This window comes from Aspergillus tanneri (genome assembly GCF_003426965.1).
Source record: "Aspergillus tanneri strain NIH1004 chromosome Unknown AapTan_8_pilon_pilon_pilon, whole genome shotgun sequence".
NCBI classification, from domain to species: Eukaryota; Fungi; Ascomycota; class Eurotiomycetes; order Eurotiales; family Aspergillaceae; genus Aspergillus; species Aspergillus tanneri.
Window position 1 is genome coordinate 1,740,802 of NW_022984635.1, and position 20,830 is coordinate 1,761,631.

Below are 20,830 nucleotides of genomic sequence, written 5' to 3' on the forward strand. Positions count from 1 at the left end.
ACCTTCTACTACGATTTCCCCATGGACGAGATGATGAGATCCGCTGCGATCGAGCAAGCTGTGCTAGGAGGGATGACTTACTCAAAGCAGATTCTCTTCGCATGGTCGGTCCACGTTGACGAGTCTGATTGCCATGAATTACGACAATAATCAAGATAAAAATGCCAATACACTACACAGTACAGGGCCAGCGGTCAAAAAAGGCTGCAAGATTCATAGACTGTCTCTGCCATGATACTTCGCTGAAAGGCCAAGAACGGACACAGTGGAGATTTCCAGAACCTTCCGTTCTGAACCTTAATGGCTCCTTTCGTCATCGAAAGAGTCTATACTTCAGAGCGACCAATGGTGATGACAGGGAAACCGTTGCTGACATCGTGCTCCTCCTATCTCTGGGGAAGCCCACACTGGTTCAACGGTCCCTTGGACCTGGTGACTGTGTGGCTGGTTCGGACGGCGGCGAGAAGGTTGATCAAACCAATGGATTCAATGGGTTGTAGTAGTCGTGTCGTGATCTATCTATTCTCATCCGGGCAGAAGCGCGACTGGATCGTGCTAAGAACCGATGACGACGACAATTCTATGCATTCGCACTCAGATAGGTCTAGTCGAGGCTGGCTTCCGAGTATACCGACATGCAACAAGTATGATGGTTATAAATTCACCTTTGGATCATCGACCTCTTTCGGCCTCTATGAACTACCTACCTAGCTAGCTAACTAATGACTCAACTAGACCCCTGATACCCGGGGTCCTACGGAGCAATTCATGACGGACGTGCCGCTGGCCTTCATCGCAGCAAACAACCACTTGGAATGAAGATACCCAATTTACTCACTGCTTCCGCTGCTCTTTTGTCGTGGGCTTCCAACGCAACAGGTGAGTGAGGGTCGATGAGTTCGGGAAACCCACCGATGCCGGACGAAGACGGAGAGAGAGCTCATATCACCTACGGTCTGATACCATAGCTTTTCCTGCCGAGAGTCCGATTCGCCTGGTGAACGCTAGATCCCACCTATCCGCTTATGACGCCACCACGGTATCGCGATGGAACATCACGGCCGATGTCGAGGGGAGTAATCATTCGCTAGCTTTTTTGCTAGAAACTAACAGAGACTTTACCGCCGAAAATGCCCACGTGTGGTATCTGAATGTTTATGGGGATATCAGGGGTGCTGAGCCATCCTCACAATCAACATACCATGTCACAAAAGGGTCCGTACAGATAGGGTCCGCCGGCAGACCGTGGGCAACTATCGGGTGGGCAAGAATGATCGTGCTCGGTGACCGAGCGGACCCGTGGTTGGAGGGAACGTTCACAATGGCCTCGGAACAGTATAAGATTCAACTCGAGGAAACGGCCCAGCAGGATGGCCGTCTCCCTCACCAGGCCGGTCAGATGGTCGTCTACCGGGCGCCAGCCGCCTCCTTCTCGGATCATGATGGATCAATTTCTGATCAGGCCTGCATCTCCCCGCCAGAGTCTTCCCTGGAGAGAAGACAAATCGGATGGGGAGAGAGGAGCCTGACGGACTTGATCGGCAGCACATCGGGATGCCCGACCTCCCGGCAGATTGCGTACATCGGCGTAGCGACGGACTGTAATTACTCGGCAACATTCAGCTCCTCTGATGCTGTTCACCGGAACATTATTAACTTGGTCAACACCGCATCCGTTGTCTTTGAGAACAGCTTCAACGTTTCGCTGGGACTCCGAAACGTTACCATCAGCGATGCCGAATGCCCTGACAGCGTCTCGGGCTCGACGGAGTGGAACATGCCCTGTCCGCAGGGCAATCTAAGCTGGCGTCTAGATCGCTTCTCGTCCTGGCGAAGCTCCATTAACGACGACAACGCCTTCTGGTCGCTGCTGACGGGTTGTTCGGGCTCACAGGGTGCGGTCGGAGTCTCCTGGGTTGGGCAGCTGTGCAACTCTGGAGCGTCTGCTTCCTCGAGCTCGACGGGGGGAGCTAATGTGGTTGCTCGTTCACGGAGCGAATGGCAGGTTTTTGCGTACGAGCGGACCCCCTCTTCTACGTCTAAGATGAGATGCATCTGGTGGCTAACTCCAGTCCAAGACATGAGGCGGCCCATACCTTCGGTGCGGTTCATGACTGCGACTCGAGTGCCTGCAAGGCTGACGCCGGTGATGGCACCCAATGCTGTCCTCTGTCGTCGTCGACGTGCGACGCGGATGGGCAATACCTCATGAACCCGGCCGCCAGCGGAGGGGTGACGCGATTCTCCCCCTGCACCATCGGCAATGTTTGCTCCCAGCTGGGTTCGCGCCGAGTCAACACCCGGTGTCTCGTGAGCGCTCGCGATGTGAAAGACGGAGGAGACAATGGGACGGTGGTCAACGGCAGTCAGTGTGGGAATGGCGTGGTGGAACCAGGCGAGGCTTGTGACTGTGGAGGGCATGTGTGCAGCGATCGCGATGCCCGTTGCTGCGACGACATGACGTGCCAGTGGAAGGGAGGAGACGAATGTGCGCGATCTCGTGCAGGAGACGGCGACGACGATGGTGATGACGATGGCGGGTCATGGGTGAAGCAACACCGACCGTTGATCATCGGACTCGGCGCAGGCATTGGGGGCACTTTGGTGCTGACGATGGCATTGATGGCGATTACCTTTTGCTGGCAACGGCGGGAACTTAGTAAAGCAATTTTGAGTCAAATTAGTGTAATGAACTGACGCACTGGACGACCACTAATACATATAGACGAATCGATCCCTAACAGCTCGACAAACGGCCCCTTCGACCGACGGGAACCCCGCAACTCGGACGAAGGGAGCTCAAGATCCCACGACCGTAGGATAAATGGCAGCGTCGTAGTGTTCTTTTTCTGCTTCAGTTCTTCTCTTCTCTTCTCTTCTCTTCTTTTCTCCTTCTTGCGGACGTGGTCCAATCTTGGTTGTCGCGAGCGCTTATTTAGTTCATTCCACGGAGTACTTTTCACCGCCAAATTCGATTCTCACCACAATAAACTTTATCGGCTGTAACCACATCCTCTCTTTCAGTGAGAGAGACGTACTGCACGATGGTCGAGTTGATTCCTCCCCCCGACCCTCGTACTGTCATTCCTCCACTGTTGGCGTGTCTTCCTACGGCCTTCGTATCGCCCCGTCCTCCCCCAGCTCTTCTCTCACTCCTCTCTCCGATCCTCCGTCAACGTGTACAGGTCCTCAGTTCGGTTTCTGCATCTCCCACCGAATCCTGGCTTCGACTACTGTGTTGGGATGCAGACAAAGCGGAGCGTCTTCAGACCCTGGTGGACGGCACCAGCTTCGAGCCCCATCCCGTGTCTGGCGAGATTGATCTACCCGAAGAGATCTCGGTGACGTACAAACGGATAGACGAGGAGACGCTTCAGTCTCGCATCCTTCTGAATGACTATGGTTTAACGATTCTCTACCTGTGGTGTCCCCAGGACGAAGAAGCTGGAGGACCCGGATGGCGGGTCGCAGAGCTGCTCCCTCAAGACGGGCAAGCGGTGGACGATACTAGGGACTGGTCTGACTCGATTGGAGAGGCCAATGTGCGTGCAAAGGAACAGTTGATGGAGGATGCTTTGAAATCTGCCGAGAAATATGAAAAGGCCGTCGCTCAAGACTCAGCAAAGGACGACGAGCACGACAACGACGACGATTACTGGGCCCAGTACGACACTACACCGAGACGCACTCCGTCGGCCAAGACGCCGGCTCCCAACATACTGTCCTCTTTCCAACGAGAGACGTCCGAGGCGACGTACTTTTCTCGCTACGCCGAGGTTCAACCGGCCATGGACAATCATGACCCATCAGAACAGCAACCGCGGCCAGGGCTATCCTCGCTGAATGGAAACATCCTTGCCAGTATTCTTCAAAACCAGATTAATGGCTCCGAGCCGCAAGATGACGCAGCCTCTCGCAACGGTGAAGTCACCAACGGGCACGATCCTATGCCATTAAACCACCCTCTTCCGTCGTCCGCCTCGTCGGGGAGTTCCGACGCTGTGGCTAAGTTGGAACGCGAAGCGGAAAACCAGTCCTCCTGCGAAGTTGGGGTCAAGCAGCACATTGGCTCCAATATCAAAAGCCTGTTCCGCCTGGCCAAGGCCACAGGGATTTCCCGAGCCGAGTTCCAGTCGCTCGTTCGGACGGAACTAGAACTGTTGGATGTTTCTGATTATGATTGATATGTGAACATTTGGATTTACTATGACGTATCTATTTTATTTTTATTTTTATTTTTATTTTTTTTTTTTGGCTGTTGTTGGGAGCAATTTTCGGGGTTCTATTGGATAGCTCTATACCTGTACATACTGCATTTGATGGAGCGGGAGTTTCAATTCGTATCGATCTCCAGAACGTTGTCAATATAAGATTATTTTTAGAAATATTGTTATTCTAATTAATTCCATAATAGACCCCATTTCCAGCAGGAAGAAATGAATTATTTCCACCCTGCACATCACATGTTATGCAGTCTCGGACCTAAGCCTTGTTCCGTTCCGCGTGTTGGGATGAAGCCACGCAATCCAACCCCGTCAACTAATCCATCTGGCTTCCCTTCTCCGGAGAAGAAGAACAGGACTAAAAGACACCTCTCCTTTGTATAATGTTCTCTCCGTAATCATTGTATGTTGCTCGTATTCTCCCTTCCCCTCGGCTTGTTTCGCGTTGCTAATGTTGCCTCACCGCATCTCTCAGTCTTCTAAGTAGTCTTTACAGCCGTTTTCCATTCGTACCCGCTATTATGTCCTCGCCTCCTTCGCCATCTCTTCGGAAGAGAGGCGGAAAGAAGGAGACTGCGCCTGTACCGTCAATTGATGGTTCCTCTCATTCGTTGAAATCGGCGGCAACCACCAAGCCCCCGTCAGAATGGGATTACAGGCTGGCCATAACCATTCTGACCGCGCTGGCATTCGTCACCCGATTCTATAAGATTTCATATCCCGCGGAAGTCGTGTTCGATGAAGTGCACTTCGGCAAGGTATGGTCTCGAATGTGTAGTTGGAACGTCCGGAGATCGATTGTTGTCTGATCGAAACCATTCTAGTTTGCATCGTACTACCTACAACGCACGTATTTCTTCGATGTACATCCGCCCTTCGGCAAACTTCTCTTTGCGTTTATGGGCTGGCTGGTTGGCTTTGATGGCAATTTCTTGTTCGACAACATCGGCGATTCGTACGTTGACAACAATGTTCCCTACGTGGCTCTCCGTGCCATGCCCGCAACCCTCGGAGCCCTGACAGTCCCCGTGGTCTTCCTGATCATGTGGGAGTCTGGCTACTCGCTGCCCGCTTGCGTCCTGTCCACCGGACTGGTGCTGTTTGATAATGCGCACATTGCTGAAGATCGATTGATCCTCCTCGATGCGAGCTTGGTCCTTACGATGGCCTTGAGCATCCTCTGCTACGTCCGCTTTTACAAACTGCGCCATCAGCCTTTCGGGCGAAAGTGGTGGAAGTGGCTCTTGATGACCGGGGTCTGTCTTAGCTGCGTCATCTCCACCAAGTATGTCGGTGTTTTCACGTTTGTCACCATTGGTGCTGCCGTGTTGGTCGACCTCTGGAACTTGTTGGACATCCGACGTGCCAGCGGGGTGCTGAGCATGGCCGAGTGGACCAAGCATTTTGTCGCCCGCGCCGTCGCCCTCATCGTCGTACCCTTCTTTTTCTATCTGTTCTGGTTCCAGGTGCATTTCGCCATTCTCACCCGCTCCGGTCCTGGCGACGACTTCATGACTCCCGCTTTCCAGGAAACTCTCAGCGACAACGCCCTCTCCGCACAGTCGATCAACATCCAATACCATGACACGATCACCATCAAACACAAGGACACCAAGGTGTTCCTGCACAGTCACTGGGAAACGTATCCTCTTCGCTATGACGATGGACGCATCTCGAGCCAGGGCCAACAGGTGACGGGATACCCCTACAACGACACGAACAACCAATGGGAGATCCTCCCGACTGTTTCTCTGGACGACAATGAAGGCAGAGAGGGCCACAATGTGCGCAACGGCGATATTATCCAGCTTCGTCATTTGGGTACCGACACTATTCTCCTCACGCACGACGTTGCCTCCCCTTACTACCCGACTAACCAGGAATTCACAACTGTGTCCCACGAAATGGCGAACGGCGAGCGACGTAATGATACGCTCTTCGAGATCAAGATCGAGAATGGCAAGCCGCAGCAGGAGTTCCGGACTCTGTCCAGCCACTTCAAGCTGATCCACGTCCCCACTCGAGTAGCCATGTGGACGCACACAACGCCCCTGCCAGACTGGGCGTTCAAACAAGCCGAGATCAATGGTAACAAGAATGTTCCCCAGAATAGTAACCTGTGGTTCGTCGACTCCATCGAGTCATTGGAGGAGGATCACCCTCGCAGAATCAAGGAAGAGCGCAAGGTCAAGCCGTTGCCCTTCCTCCGAAAGTACCTTGAACTCCAGCGGGCGATGTTTTTCCATAACAACGCTCTCACTAGCAGCCACCCCTATGCCAGTGAGCCCTTCCAGTGGCCCTTTCTCCTGCGGGGTGTCAGCTTTTGGACGAAGAACGATACCCGAGAGCAGATCTATTTCTTGGGTAACCCCATCGGATGGTGGATTGCCAGCAGTCTCTTGGCGGTCTTCGCCGGCGTCATTGGGGCGGACCAACTGTCCCTTCGACGTGGAGTGGATGCTGTGGAGGAGAGTGAGTACCGTAATCTAGAATATCCCCCATGTTCTTGCCGCTGACAAGATTGAAGTTTGGGGCCCGGGTGCACGTTCCCGCCTATACAACAGCACCGGCTTCCTGTTCCTCTGCTGGGCAGCTCACTACTTCCCCTTTTGGCTGATGGGTCGGCAACGTTTCCTGCACCACTACCTGCCAGCCCATCTGGCCTCGGCTCTGGTGACAGGCGCGTTGGTCGAGTTCGTCTTCAACGTTCAGCCCATCATAGTCACCCCGGCCTCGAACGGTGGTGAGGACGATCCGTCGGGCAAGGCGAAAGCATCCACTTCTCTGGGCCGATTCGTGACTGCGAAGGAGCGAATGAGCACCAAATCCCTCGTTGCGGGTTGGATTGCAACCCTGGTCATCTTAGCGTGTACTTTCTGGGGATTCTGGTTCTACGCTCCTTTGACGTACGGCACCCCCGGCTTGGATGTCGACGGGGTAAATGCACGTAGGTGGCTGGGCTATGATTTGCATTTCGCAAAATAAAGCCGTCGATTTGAGGGGATATTTGCCCGCAGTTGGCAGGGTGATGGCTCGCTCATCCGGGTGAGACTATTTTATCCGAGCCCTGGGATATGAGCGTTCGTACACCATGTAAGATAGTTTTTATTCTCCAGCCAGGCTCTGTTTTTGGTTTTATCTATAGCCAGCGTGTTTCTGAGGGAGGCTTCGGACTCCCCCCAGCCGCAGTTTTCTTCAATTTATCCAAAAGAGATCAAGAAGCATTGTTATTTTGGCACCTTTTTAAGGAATATCTGACTTCTAATAAAGAGACATGAAATTTTCATTTCTTCTCGCAGAACTGCATGTATTAATAGCAATAGGATTTCTAGTCTAAGCAAGATCGATGGATCAATCGACCTTAGATTCTATAGGTCTCGTATGGACAGTTGTATTTCAAGGACTCCTAGACAATGACAGGTAAATAGGAAAAGCAACAACCAAGCAACGCCGACATGAGTATCATATCATATACATATACAACAGAACAGATAGCCTCTAATCCTACATCGCCATTCTCTTCCCGATTTCACTCTCCCAGCCGCGGGACCTCTCGAATCCATTCGACGCAGTCTGGTAGTCCAGCATAGCCTGATACACCTCCTCCTGGCTGGTCAAGACAAACGGACCATACTGTACCACTTTCTGGTTCAGCGGCTGGCCGGCCACCAGAATGAACCGCGACTCGGACTCGGCATTGTCTGGCACGGAAGCCTCGATGTGATCCCCGCCCTGTTCGAAGACGACATTATGGTACTCCTTCACCAGACGCGTGGAGTCATTAGACCCGAACACCGTGGTACCGGCAAACGTATAGGCGAAGGCATTCCAGCCCATCGGTAAATTCTGCCGGATACGACCTCCCGGACGCACGGTGACGTCCAAGATCCAGACAGGCGTGTAGGCAAGATCCCGCACAGAGTCGACCCCGTGCGACTGACCGGAGATGACCTTAACAGTGACACGACCGCCATCGATATCCACGGTGGGGATCTCGTGGGCACGCAGATCGCGATACCGCGGTTCGCACATCTTCAGGTTCTTTGGCAGATCGACCCATAACTGCATGCCTTCGTTGGGACTGCCATCAGGGTTCTTACGCGGCATTTCAGCATGCATGATGCCTCGTCCGGCGGTCATGAATTGCAAATCGCCGGGTCCAATGGTGCCTTTGTTCCCGGCGAAATCCTCATGGTCCACCGCTCCGGAGAGCAGGTAGGTGATGGTCTCTTGACCTCGGTGCGGATGGTCGGGGAAGCCGGCCTCAGCGCCGGCGGTGAAATGATCCAGCATGAGGAACGGGCTCAAGTTGCGTAGTTTGGCGGTGCCAATGGAGCGACGGACTCGCGCACCGACGCCCTCTGCTTGCTCAATGGCCAGGAATACCTGACGAATTGCGCGGGGGACAGCCATTTGGGTGACGAGTACCGGAGGATTGGTGCCAATCGTGGTCGTGAAACTTTGTGAATGCTGCGGTTGGAAGTAGGACACTAGAGTGGAGATGGGACCCAAATAAGTAGAGGATCGATAGACTGTATAGAATAGAGAAAGAAGTATTGCGGTGATGCCAATTAACAACGACGAAAAAGGTCTCATGGACACGACCCACAACTCTTTATACCCTGGAGGGCGTGCAGCAGGAAGCTGGTAGAAAACCCGACATGACGAGCTGGGAGTTAGTCACTTCTTATACATTCTCGAATAAGCGGCCTCGAGACTTGAGTTAACTAGCGATATTCCGATTACCAAGATTGCCGTCAGCAGCGGAAGAGTGCGCAGTCACGTGGGTTGCTGACATTCCGCTGACTGATGGCTAAGCTAATGGCTTAGTTGGGTAACTAACTAACTTGCATAAGATTAGTCATTGGTTATCTGACTAATGACTTACGTCATTCAGAGAAGAAGGCACGTGGTGATAACGCCCCGATTTGGCACGGCTGTTCTTCACAGCAGCCGATTGTCCTCCTCCACGCTGATGATGATAATGATGGTTGTGGTTTGCTAGCTGGGCTCTTCTCTCTCCTTCAGGATCTCCCGTCGATAAAATTCCCTTTTACCCTGCGCCACGCGTTAGGGGGTTCTCTTCCGCCGGGAAGCGCGCAATAGGCCAGATCGTCTCTATTCAGCCATACATAATCTATTACTACTCCATTCCTGTCTTCCCTATAACTCATCGTTTCTCCCTCCCCTCGGTTCCGTTGCTGGAGGTCATAAGCATGGCACGACGTTCCCGGATTGTAGCGCCCTTGCTGGCGTTGGCGTGTGCGAGTTCCACCGCGTGGGCTAGCAAAAAGGTGTTCAATGTCTACGACGACATTCTCGCATTCCCTCAAGTATGTGCCCATCTTCCTTCCCTCTTGTAACCCATATTAGTGGCATTATTTTCACTAGGAGCGCGTGGATACTGATGCCATTATCCATCCCAGTATCAAGTTGTTTTCCCAGACGAATATATCCTGGAATCGCAAGCACGCGAGTTTCTGCACCCACAGGAGGACGGTTCTTCTGCCTTTAGCGGACAACAAAGAAATGCCGAACCGAATCGAGCTCAGGTATCATTGAGCAGTGGTAAACGCGACTCCCGAGACGAAGGACGACAGGCACGGGACGGACATGCAGCCACCTACGAAGAAATGGGCCTGGAAGCGCAGCGATATCTGTGTCGAATTCCACATGTGGAACCAGAAAACCAAAGCAATCCCAATGGCACGCAAGAGACCAACGAAGCGGATGAGCAAAGGGAGCTGGCGCGAGCCACAGACCGTGGGATGGAGCTCTTACGCGAGATGGAGGGGAAATGCATGTACTACGTTTCCGGATGGTGGTCCTACTCCTTCTGCTACAAGAATCAGATCAAGCAGTTTCATGCGCTCCCCTCGGGCAGCGGCATTCCTAACTACCCTCCCTTGGAGGACCCCACGACCCATTCGTTCATCCTCGGCCGGTTTTCGCGGCCCAAACATGGCGATGATGAGGCCGCAGAAGCGGAGGGCAAAAAGGCAACCACGACGGAAGTCGCCGAACTGCAGACCAAAGGGGGCTCGCGGTATCTAGTCCAGCGTCTCGATGGAGGAACGCGGTGTGATCTGACCGGCCGGAATCGGAGGATCGAAGTGCAGTTTCATTGCCATCCCCAGTCCACGGACCGGATCGGGTGGATCAAAGAATTGACGACCTGCTCCTATCTGATGGTGATCTACACGCCACGCTTATGCAACGACGTAGCATTTCTACCTCCGCAACAGGAGGAGGTGCATTCAGTGGAGTGTCGAGAGATCATCACCCCAGACGAGGTGCCGGACTGGGAAGCTTTGCGAGCATACCAACTCACCCAGCGACTGGTCGAATCGGCAGAGGGGTCGGAGTTTCCGGTGGTTGGTGACATCAAGGTCGGAGCGCAAAGACTGGTCGGGTCGGAAGGTAGAAAGATTGAAAAGGGCCGGGTGGCTTCCGCAGGGGAAGAGAAGGTGGAGACGGTCGCTAAGCGGGAGAATGGCGAGGTGCGGAAGATGTCCCGCGAAGAGTTAAAGAGATATGACCTGGACCCGGAGAAGATTGAAGCGCTGAAGAACAAAGTGGAGAAGTTGGCCAAGGGCAAGGACTGGGCCCTGGAGATGGTCACGACCAATGGAGAACGGCAACTGCGAGGGATCGTGGATACTGATGAGAACGAAGACAAGGCAACCGACAGCACTGGGTCGGAAGAGACGAGCAAGACGGCTGAGGATGGTGATTCTTCGTCGCATGAAGAGACGCAGAAGACTGATCCCAAGAACGCAGTCCCGAAGAACAAGCCGATGGAAGAGGGTGAACGAGAAGAACGACCGCATCAGTCGGATGACTCTAGTCAGGGCAGTGAAGAGACGTTTAAAGATGAACTTTAGCCTGTCTTTTTTGATTCTCTCTCTATTTACTTTTCCCATATCCTGGACCATTTGCATTTGGGGTCTATATGAAGCCATTGATTTGTTGTATAACATTGTGACTTTTTTTTTTAAAAAAACAAATCCTCCTTTTGATATCCGCTGGTTCTATTCTTATGACCCATGATGTTCTATAACCTACAATATACTGGGGATGTCTAGAACATGCAAGATTACAGACATGACTCGGCATCTATGCGTCGATATACAATTACGACGATATGCAGCCTCAAGCCACGGACCAGCCAGTGCCATTGCCCCAATATTAGATGAAAAGCCTCTCAAATAGTCATCCGTAGAGTCAGAAGAACAAATATCTCCATCGATAGATATGTAGACAGATAAAAAGATAAATAGAATTAACGGGTGCAGAAAACGTGACCGCCTCAGGCCTTCCGCCCCTCTCGCTCTCCCTATGTGCCCGACTGTCATCTCCCTCGTCGTCTCCTGCCAACCCATCATCCTCTCCTCTCTCTCCTCCCTCTCACCCCTCCTTCCCCAGTGACTCCCATTACCATCATTGCCGACTCTTCCTATCGACCACTGGGTTGTCCTTTTTGGGCTAGACCTTGGATCCACTAGTGCCTGCAATTGCCAAGGCTGCACCCTCCTCCCCCGGAACCGGTCCATCCACTCGCTCCTCAAAACCAGTCCTGACGGACTGGAACGGAACTCTTATTTTACGACACTTGTTCTCTCGGAACGCTGCCTGCAGCAGCCCCACCCCCGACAGCTGGTTCATAATTGCCTTTCCAGCAATCGCTGCCCACAATGGGGTTCTTGGGGGTATACGCGGCCATTTACGACTATCACCCGCAAGCGCAGGGCGAGTTAGAACTCCGTGAGGGTGACCTGCTGTATATTCTCGAGAAGAGCGACGAAGATGCCTGGTGGAAAGCCAAGAAGAAGGCGGAACGGGACGATGAAGATGAACCCGAGGGCCTCGTGCCGAATAACTATGTCGAGGAGGTAAGGATCACCTGGAAAGAGCACGCCGTTGGTCGAGTTTATGGTGAGCAGATTATCGGTTACCATATCTTCTGAAGAGACTCAGATCGAACCTGTTGTGTCGCGGCTTGTCCTTTTTTTCAGGGGTAGAACTAGAGAGGGAATGCGTGTATTTGCTAACAGGTCATACCAACCCCATTTGCAGGCTCGACCAGTTCACTCAGCGAAAGCGCTTTTCGACTATACACGCCAAACGGATGAGGAGGTATCCTTTTCGGAAGACGCGGAACTTGTGGTCTATGATACCTCGGATCCGGATTGGACTCTAGTTGGCGTGGGCTCGGATTTCGGCTTCGCCCCTGCGAACTACATCGAAATAGAGAACCAGCCGGCTCATGTGGCAGCAACATCTATTCCATCCTCTTCCCCCGTCGAATCGGCTCCTCCCACTCTTCCGCAGCGGCCAGCTGCGGTGCCAACCGATGAACCCAACGACGCTGTCTCGAGCTCCCCCATCGACACTGCTCAAAACCCAGCAGCCGCAGTAATTGCCAATATCATTCACCAACAGCATGCATCCCCCACAGAGCCAGAATCCAACAAGGCCGTGCCACCGCCGCTACCGTCTCAGCCTCAACAGTCATCCAATGAACCCGAAGAGAGCTACCGGAACGAACCTTCGCCGCCGCCACCAGTTCTGCCGCATCGTCCTCCGTCGGAACAGATCTCCTCGCCCGTCCGCCTAGAACTTCCACCAGAGCCATCACCACCTCCGCGACCCCCAGTAGTGTCGATCCAGGAGGCTAATCGTAAAGGCCATGTGAAGGAGTCTCCCCCGTACAACAGAGTCGGCCAACCGGCCCCCCGTTCTCCCTCCGGATATCATATATACAATATCAACGAGATGGTAGAGGTGATGGGCAAAAGGAAGAAGAAACCTACAACCCTGGGGATCAACATCGCCACGGGGATCATCTTTATGTCGCCCGAAGATGACGGAGATACCCAGGAATGGACTGCGGACAAGCTAACTCATTACTCGATCGAAGGAAAGCACGTGTTCGTCGAAATGGTCCGTCCCAGCAAAAGCATCGATTTCCACGCTGGAGCGAAAGACACCGCTCGAGAGATTGTCGCGGCATTGGGTGAAATATCGGGGGTTTACCGCGCAGAGGGTCTCAGGGAAGTTATTGCGGCCGGAACTAGTGGCGGCGACACCCAGAAAAAGGGACAGATGGTATATGAGTTTATGGCGCAGGGTGACGACGAGGTGACCGTGGCTGCCGGTGATGAGGTCGTCATCTTGGACGACACCAAATCCGAGGAGTGGTGGATGGTTCGGCGTATGAAGAACGGCAAGGAAGGGGTTGTCCCAAGCAGCTACGTGGAGATTACCGGATTCGTTCCCGCCAGTCAGCCCTCTATCTTGGATTCGGGCTTGTCGGCCGTTGAGAGAAATCGGCTCGAGGAGTCCAGATTGGCTAAGGAGGCGTTGCGCAAGTCCACGGTTGAAGCGAAGGGTTCGCGGAGTCCTGAGGTAGGTGTCCATAGTAATGGCCTGATCGTGATCTTGGAGCTGTCAGAGAGGCTAATAGTTGTTTTTTGCACGGCAGAAGCGCGATAGTCGAAGTAGCCATAAGTCAAGTAAGCGGTTTCTTCTACTGCCTCGACCTGTCATCTTTGAGTGTCATGCTAACTGTATCCCTAAGAACCGGATCCGAGCAAAACGAGACATTGGACTGATCGTACGAAGTCATTCACTGTGGAGGCCCAGTTTATTGGCCTTCAAGATGGAAAGATCCACCTCCACAAGATGAATGGCGTTAAAATCGCGGTCCCGATTCCCAAGATGTCAGTGGAAGACCTAGAGTACGTGGAGAAGGTGACCGGTGTATCCTTGGACGAAGACAAGCCCCTATCCGACATTCGACGTCGGTCCCAGCGTCTGGAATCCGAACAACCACGGCCCTCTGGTGAGGGCAAGCGATCGGGAGCTTCCATCCAACAGTCCGACTATGACTGGTTCGACTTCTTCCTCAAGGCCGGTGTTGGTCCCCACCAGTGCGAGCGGTATGCCCAGAGCTTCGTCAAGGACTCAATGGACGAGACCGTTCTTCCCGAAATCACGCCAGAAGTCCTTCGCACGCTTGGCTTGAAGGAGGGAGATATTTTGCGGGTGATGCGATACCTAGACAGCACGTTTGGCCGCACTGGCTCCAAGTCGAAGCTGCGCAATGTCAGCTTCGGCGGTGAGGAAGTCATCAGAAACGGGGAGGATGGTGCCCACGGTGGCCTGTTTGCGGGACCCGGGGGTACCTTGCGCAACAACACTCGCAAGGGCCGACCAGCTCCTGCTGTCCAGACTGGCGATGTCGTCGACCCCAAGGCTTTCGAGCAGAAGGACAACACCGCCACGGAGCGGGGTGGCACGCCCCCGGCTTCTGCTCCGGTCGAGAAACCACCCCCTAAGCAGGGGTTCGACGATGATGCATGGGAAGTCAAGCATCCCAAGCAGTCTTCTATTTCTTCTGTGCCTGCGGCTACCTCGACTCCTCCCCCGGCTGCCACGACGTCTCCGGCGACGACTCAACCTCTGACCCAGCAGCAGCTGACGGGAGCCCTGGCGGACCTATCCGTGCTTCACCCGCCGCTCCAGCCCACCCTTGCACCGCCTGCTCCTGCACCTCAGTCACCACCGCCGGTGATTCAGATGCAGTCGACTGCCGCACCGGTGTCGCAACCGCCGCAACAACCCCAGCAAACTGGGGCCACCCCGAGCTTCTTCTCCCAATTGGGGCAACCTGGGCAGCAGCAGCCTCTTCAGGGTAATATGCAAGGGTTCAGCCCGCAAGCAACCGGCTTCCAACAGGCCTCGAGACAACGCCCCCAGCCTCCTCAGAATATGGGCCAGAACTCGTTGCTTCCCCCTCCACCCCAGCGACCACTGTCAGCGCCGCAGAATTTTCCTCAGCAGCCGAACTCCTTTGGAGCTACTCCATTGCAACCTCAGCTGACGGGAATTCCTCAAATGGGGCCCCAGCCCGCACCTCTGGGGCAGAGCCTTGCCGAGCTCAATCAGCAGCACCTCCAGCAGTCGCTTCAACCTCAGCCAACGGGCTTCATGCCTCCGAACCAGTTCCGGAATGGACTGATGCCCCAACCCACTGGCTTCCAGCCACAGTCACAGTTCGGGATTCAGCAGCAGCAGCAGCAGCAGCCTGGTTTCCAGGGTATGATGCCTCAGCCTACCGGCTTTGGAGGCTTCCCACAGCAACCAATGCAGACCGGCATCAACTCTACACTTCCCCCTCCCTTACAGCCTCAGCCCACCGGCATGAATGGTGCGGGTAGCTTGTCTAATGCGACCCCACCCTCAATCCCGCCCATCCCCCAACAGTCGACAGCGGCGCCGCTGCAGCCACAGAAGACGGGGCCCGCGCCGTCAGTCCGGTTTGGTGTTAAGCCCGAGGCCGCAAAGAAGCTGGCTGCACAGCCAACTGGTCTGAAGGCCAATCTTTCTCAAGCCAGTAAGTCTCTATTAGCGATTGGCGCTCTGCATATACAACCGGGAGAATCATATGCTAACACCATCTGCTCCTTAGCACCTACGAATCCGTTTGGCTTCTAATCTGAATTCTGATGTATATAACTCTCTTTTTCCTTTGCGGGACATGAACCATTGCTATACCTTATTTGTTTCTTCTGTGGGCGGAATCATGCACAACATGGATATGATCTGCTGGGTTCGTTTGCCTCTCACACCGTAATCTTTTCTAAAACCTAGTTATGGTCTATCTGTTACGTCTGAGGTTTGGAACCAATGCTCTAAGTATAATCTCCTTTCCCTGCCTTTATATTCTTTCTCTTTTTTTTTTTTTTTTTTTTTTTTTTTTTTTTTTTTTTTTTTTGTTTGCCCCATGCACTGCCCTTTGCACGCCGACTCAGCGACCTAGAACTGTTTATGTTTTTTTTTTTTTTTTTTTCGGTCTCCTTTCGCAGTTTTGAATTCAAGCAGTGCGTAATCCCGAAAGACAGCTCTCATGTGTTCCTCATTTCCTTTGTCCTGTCCTTTTGTCTTCATCCAAATCGTCGATATGTCCAACAGAGAAGTGAGGGATTGCTTTCTTTTCCCTCATCCCCGTCGTTTCTGGACTTTCCTGTCTCATAGTATCTGAGCCTGTCCTTGGCCTTACGCCCCCCATTGTTTCCTTATCTCATGTGCTATTTTTGGTATGTACGGTACATATAGGTTGTAATCAAAACACAATGTACGTAATAAATATTCAATGTTCGTCTTTTCTGTATATCTCGTTGAAACGGTTGGTATACGTCATGACGATGTCCCTAACACGATCGATTGCATTCAAAATCAAGAAAAAAAATAAGCCCATATCCAAACTCCATGATACCTGGGGATGTAAATCGAACCAAACTCCAACTCAAATGTACAATGCCTCGCTCTTGAAACTCCATCAACCAAACGACGGGAATCTGTCATGAAAAGTCATAAAGGTGTCATTAGAGTCGTTCATTTTCTGCCACCGATGTGTACTGCCGGTTGGATGACCAGGGAAGGAATTTGAAAAAAAAAAAAGAAAAGAAAAAAATCGTGTGAGTGTGTTTGTGAGTGAGAGAATGATCATGTATCTTCCCACAGCCCAAACACAGGGAGATCTTCAGCCATGTAGAGGAGACCATTGTCCGGCAATATCACATCGGATAGAGGCGTTTGGCCTCTAGCATCCATCATACTTGATCGATCTGCCAGCTGGCCGGATGGGATAGTGTCTCCTGGTGAACAGCCGATCGGTATCCCCGTTGTTGTTAAGGTAGAGATAGCGGTGTCGTGGGGAAGAGTGGCTGCGCCGTCGACTCCATAGAGAGTGTCCCAGATATCATGATCCGGTTGGGCTGTGGTAGCTGCTGGCTCTGGCGGCTGCGAGAGTAGAGGACCAGCAAATTTCTCCGATGATAGCGGGGAAGACACAGTTGGTTCACTTTGATGGGGTATCGAGACACCATTGTTCGCAGCGGACGACTCCGCCGGCCCTACTTGGCCGAACAGTTGGTCGACCTGTCGGCTACGGCGCTCCATCCATTGGCGATTCCGTCGACGTACGTATTCGGCTACGGCATTACGGAGGTATTTGATGATCTGGAAGAAGCGACACGCATGCGGATCGTGTGGGACAAAAAGGCCGAGGAATTGTTCGGCCTTGCCCATACCTTCCTCGAGTGGAAGAAGGTTGTCATAGTCGGCGAAGAAAGCCGCCCCCAGGACGATTGCGGAGTTGAACACCGAATTAATCAGGAAAGGTAGTCGTCGTGGGAGAGATGTAAAATGAGACAGACCCTCGACAATATTAAGTCCCCTTAATGCGGAATAGACACACGCATCGGCGAATAGGGAAATGCGAGAGCTGCTATTCCTCAGCTCAGAGAGATTGCTTGGGTCACTCCGATTTCTCACATACTGCGACACCCGGAAAATGAGGAACGGTCGCGTCAGAAGGATGATCGACCAGTAGTAAGAGCCGAAGACATGGGCAGCAGCCAAGGTGTTCTCAAGAGAACCAGAGTCGAGCCGCTCCGTCTGCATCTGCATAGATGCAGGTAGATTTCGGACCCAGACACGATGCTGATTTGAAATAGTGTCTGCTACATTGATGGAGACGACTTGTCGCATGTAAACTTCAGTCAGGATCCGTTCAAAAATACGACATAATGAAACCACCGCCGATGATAACTGTTCTCCAGGTTGGACAAGCTGTGACTCTTCCGGAGATGTACCGTCCTCACGGAATTCGTAGTCGAAATCTGATGTGGCAGGAGGACGACCTAAGGACGCACTGAGAAAGAGATCCATCATGCGGAGGCTTTTCCACATGCGTTCTCTGGCCCGCCGCTCTCGCGTGCAGAAGAGCGCATTCGTATCTCTCCTATGGATCCCCACCGCATATGCTGCCCGTAGAGCAATCCCAAGATTCATGAAAGCTCCATTCCGTCGACAGGCACCCAGCATGTACATAGAAATCAGGACATACGATTGGATGGTGTAACTGCTGGGAGTCTCCGTAAAAGCTGAAAACGCCAGCTGGCGACCGCTAACAAAGTATTGCTCGGCCAACGTCTGGTTGATATCTGATACCTGCGCACCGATGGCGAGGACGAGATAAAATATTGAGCTTACGGTATCCTCATCTCCAGTTGGATTCTCGACCCAATTGGCAAGCCGGAGGTGGAATTCATTCAGGTCGAACAAATCCAGCAATGGGCTGGTGGCGAGGACATACTGGCGCGCCAATCGCTGGGCTTCATCATTGCTCGGAGGGGGGATTAACAGCCCTGTTTGCGTCGCAGAGCTATTCTGGAAAGCCTCAAGCATTGAATGGCGCGAGCTATCCTCAGTAAATTCACAGTTGCCAATACAAGAAGACACAATGCGGCGAACGCTCTGGAGAAACGACAGACTCGCTGAGTCACCAATATACATAAACTTTCCCTGACCATCACGAAGCAGTCTGGTCACTTTTGGGACTGGTGCCGTCCCCTCCTTATCATCTGCGGCTTGTTGGTCCAGGTTGGCACTGTGGTCTTCAAGCGAATTCAATAGGCGGTCCATAGCGGTCTGCCTTTGCGGTGTCGGTACCATATGCTCGTTCAGTAGCATGGTCTCCTTCGAGTTGTTATTCGGTCGAAGCAGACGGGCCGATTTGTCTGAGAAATAGCACTCAGACTCTTTGTGGCGTTGTACGCATATCGTACATGGCTGTTCTCCGTTGCATTTCTGCTTCCTTCGCTTACAGCTGTCACATGCTCTCCTGCATCGAAGCCGAGCTCCAGGAGTAGTACTAGCTTTTGGCATAATGACCAGACGGCCTCTCAAGCTTGTAAATCTTGACTACTAAGCTAGTATTTGTTGTCCGTCTAAGGCACTGCCATCGGAGCGGGGAATTCAGGACTGCCGGAGCTGGCCGTGTAGGGTCAACACGGCGATCAAGATGAAACCCTGACTGTCTAGCTGAGGTCTGTGGCAGACATAACATCCCTTCCCCAGCGACCGAATAGACCAAGGGAAGGCCGACAGGAATATCAATGTGAGGAATGGAAAAGAGAGGATTTGCTACGGAGTACTTTCCCCGGCCTTTGAGCGGAGTAGCTTGCTGACTAAGATGACGGCCTGATTTCTACTTCTACTCCTGGCATTACTCTTTCGTACGGTGATGAACTCATTGCAGCGGGAATCAGCTGAATAAACAACTTCAGATTTGTGAATGAACAATCAACTATGGCCGGAAAGAAACAATCTTTCCCCAGGTGTCGGCAGTGCCCCAGATTCCATGACGCAAGCATGAAAGCTGTACAATCTGGCTATGGTCAACGAACAGGTTGACATCGATGCCAAACTCCCGGATATACCAGTTGAACACTTTTGGATCTGCTGCCTCAAACATGACCCTCTCCGGGGGCAGCTCTTTCATGATCTTGGACACCACATCGGTCCGCCACGACTGCACGTTTTCCGTGATCCCCTCGGACTCAATCATCAAGCGTTCCACACCGGCATCCAGAAATTTGTGACCCAAGCTAACCAGCTTGCCTGGGTCGGAGGTACCAATTGCTTCCAGTTCGGAGGCGGGGGTATCACCTCCAGCGCCGAATTGGATGCCCAGTTCAGGTTTCGCTGTCAACTTGTAGGAATGAACTTTGTCGACCAGTCGAAGCCAATCTTCTTCTGGGAATGACAAAAAGCCCGATGACAGCTCTATCACGTCAAATCTGGAAGATCACGAGTATTAGACGTGGGACAGTCAACATAGAAGATCAGGAAGAATGGCCGACAAACCCTAATTCTTTGCATTTTTGAAGGTATTTGTCAAACACGGCATTGGGGTCCGGATGGGTAAGAAGATGCTCAGCCCATCCCCCCTGTGTTTGTAATTACGCGATTAGAAGAACAAGGATATTTTCCTTGAGGGCTACAGGAGACTCACTGTTGAGACATAAACCCCATGTTCATGGGCAAGGTTAATCAATTCCCTGAGGGACTTCTCCTGGAATAGAGAGAAAGATCCTGACAATATCAGCGACGTGCGCTCTCGTACGAGCACTTGGACCCTACCTCCGGCGAATTTCAGGCCATCCACATGCGTGTCCATACTACCGAAGGTGTCAATAGTGTCTCCTCCCGTCCGATACACATCGTTAGGACTTACGTCTCCAGCACATCCGCCAGGTATCTTTTCCCCATTACCTAGAGTGCAATACACCACTTAGATTGCGTATTCCGTGGATGACAGGGTACCATCCTGGACACAGCCTACCGAATAGTAGGGCCCTCGGATTTCCGTGACGCCCTTGGTCCTTGGCTTTGGGGGTCGCGGGTTGGACCGGGCGAAGCCGAGCCCATTATTTTTGTCCTGAAGCAATGTCACTCCATTGTTTACAGACTTTTTAGTTGACAAGCGTCGATGAGATAGCCCGGTGGACACTGTCACTCTGGGGATTTGTCGTGTGGCAAGGCTCAAGATGTTTCTTGACGAACTGGGAATAACATGAGGTACAGACAACATTGGGACGTAGTAAATTATGTATCCGATAGATGCCTAGTAATGATCAGTTGCTTATCAAACGTTCCTTCTGGACACTTTTGCGCATTGCACTATGTTAAACATCGGGCTTAAATGGTTTCCCGATGTATTCTGTGGAATGAACGGTTCTGACGTAAAACATAGC

General features: G+C 52.5%; 9 protein-coding genes across 9 annotated transcripts; 6 read left to right on the plus strand and 3 right to left on the minus strand.

Annotated features, from left to right (window-relative positions):
* Positions 1-161: 161 nt before the first annotated feature.
* Positions 162-500, plus strand: ATNIH1004_011183 (uncharacterized protein; the record flags this gene model as incomplete). Its single annotated transcript, XM_033575749.1, has 1 exon — positions 162-500. The coding sequence occupies one exon, from the start codon at positions 162-164 to the stop codon at positions 498-500; it is 339 nt and encodes a 112-aa protein (XP_033421604.1).
* A 770-nt stretch (positions 501-1,270) lies between these two features.
* Positions 1,271-2,824, plus strand: ATNIH1004_011184 (uncharacterized protein; the record flags this gene model as incomplete). The annotated part of the gene is made up of 3 exons (XM_033575750.1): positions 1,271-2,013; positions 2,079-2,685; positions 2,726-2,824. The coding sequence occupies 3 exons, from the start codon at positions 1,271-1,273 to the stop codon at positions 2,822-2,824; spliced, it is 1,449 nt and encodes a 482-aa protein (XP_033421605.1).
* Positions 2,825-3,044: 220 nt separating this feature from the next.
* Positions 3,045-4,184, plus strand: ATNIH1004_011185 (uncharacterized protein; the record flags this gene model as incomplete). Its single annotated transcript, XM_033575751.1, has 1 exon — positions 3,045-4,184. One exon carries the CDS (start codon positions 3,045-3,047, stop codon positions 4,182-4,184), a length of 1,140 nt encoding a protein of 379 aa, XP_033421606.1.
* Positions 4,185-4,744: 560 nt separating this feature from the next.
* pmt4 (dolichyl-phosphate-mannose-protein mannosyltransferase) lies at positions 4,745-7,208 on the plus strand (the record flags this gene model as incomplete). The annotated part of the gene is made up of 3 exons (XM_033575752.1): positions 4,745-4,981; positions 5,048-6,695; positions 6,751-7,208. 3 exons carry the CDS (start codon positions 4,745-4,747, stop codon positions 7,206-7,208), a joined length of 2,343 nt encoding a protein of 780 aa, XP_033421607.1.
* Positions 7,209-7,727: 519 nt separating this feature from the next.
* On the minus strand, positions 7,728-8,636 carry ATNIH1004_011187 (pirin family protein; the record flags this gene model as incomplete). The annotated part of the gene is made up of 1 exon (XM_033575753.1): positions 7,728-8,636. The coding sequence occupies one exon, from the start codon at positions 8,634-8,636 to the stop codon at positions 7,728-7,730; it is 909 nt and encodes a 302-aa protein (XP_033421608.1).
* An 803-nt stretch (positions 8,637-9,439) lies between these two features.
* Positions 9,440-11,107, plus strand: YOS9 (Protein OS-9; the record flags this gene model as incomplete). Its single annotated transcript, XM_033575754.1, has 2 exons — positions 9,440-9,556; positions 9,650-11,107. The coding sequence occupies 2 exons, from the start codon at positions 9,440-9,442 to the stop codon at positions 11,105-11,107; spliced, it is 1,575 nt and encodes a 524-aa protein (XP_033421609.1).
* An 810-nt stretch (positions 11,108-11,917) lies between these two features.
* SLA1 (cytoskeletal protein-binding protein SLA1) lies at positions 11,918-15,722 on the plus strand (the record flags this gene model as incomplete). The annotated part of the gene is made up of 5 exons (XM_033575755.1): positions 11,918-12,115; positions 12,300-13,631; positions 13,708-13,738; positions 13,804-15,621; positions 15,697-15,722. The coding sequence occupies 5 exons, from the start codon at positions 11,918-11,920 to the stop codon at positions 15,720-15,722; spliced, it is 3,405 nt and encodes a 1,134-aa protein (XP_033421610.1).
* Positions 15,723-16,733: 1,011 nt separating this feature from the next.
* ATNIH1004_011190 (putative C6 transcription factor) lies at positions 16,734-18,959 on the minus strand (the record flags this gene model as incomplete). The annotated part of the gene is made up of 1 exon (XM_033575756.1): positions 16,734-18,959. The coding sequence occupies one exon, from the start codon at positions 18,957-18,959 to the stop codon at positions 16,734-16,736; it is 2,226 nt and encodes a 741-aa protein (XP_033421611.1).
* A 421-nt stretch (positions 18,960-19,380) lies between these two features.
* Positions 19,381-20,667, minus strand: ATNIH1004_011191 (phosphosulfolactate synthase; the record flags this gene model as incomplete). The annotated part of the gene is made up of 6 exons (XM_033575757.1): positions 19,381-19,873; positions 19,941-20,023; positions 20,089-20,168; positions 20,217-20,254; positions 20,311-20,348; positions 20,419-20,667. The coding sequence occupies 6 exons, from the start codon at positions 20,665-20,667 to the stop codon at positions 19,381-19,383; spliced, it is 981 nt and encodes a 326-aa protein (XP_033421612.1).
* Between the last annotated feature and the right edge of the window lie 163 nt (positions 20,668-20,830).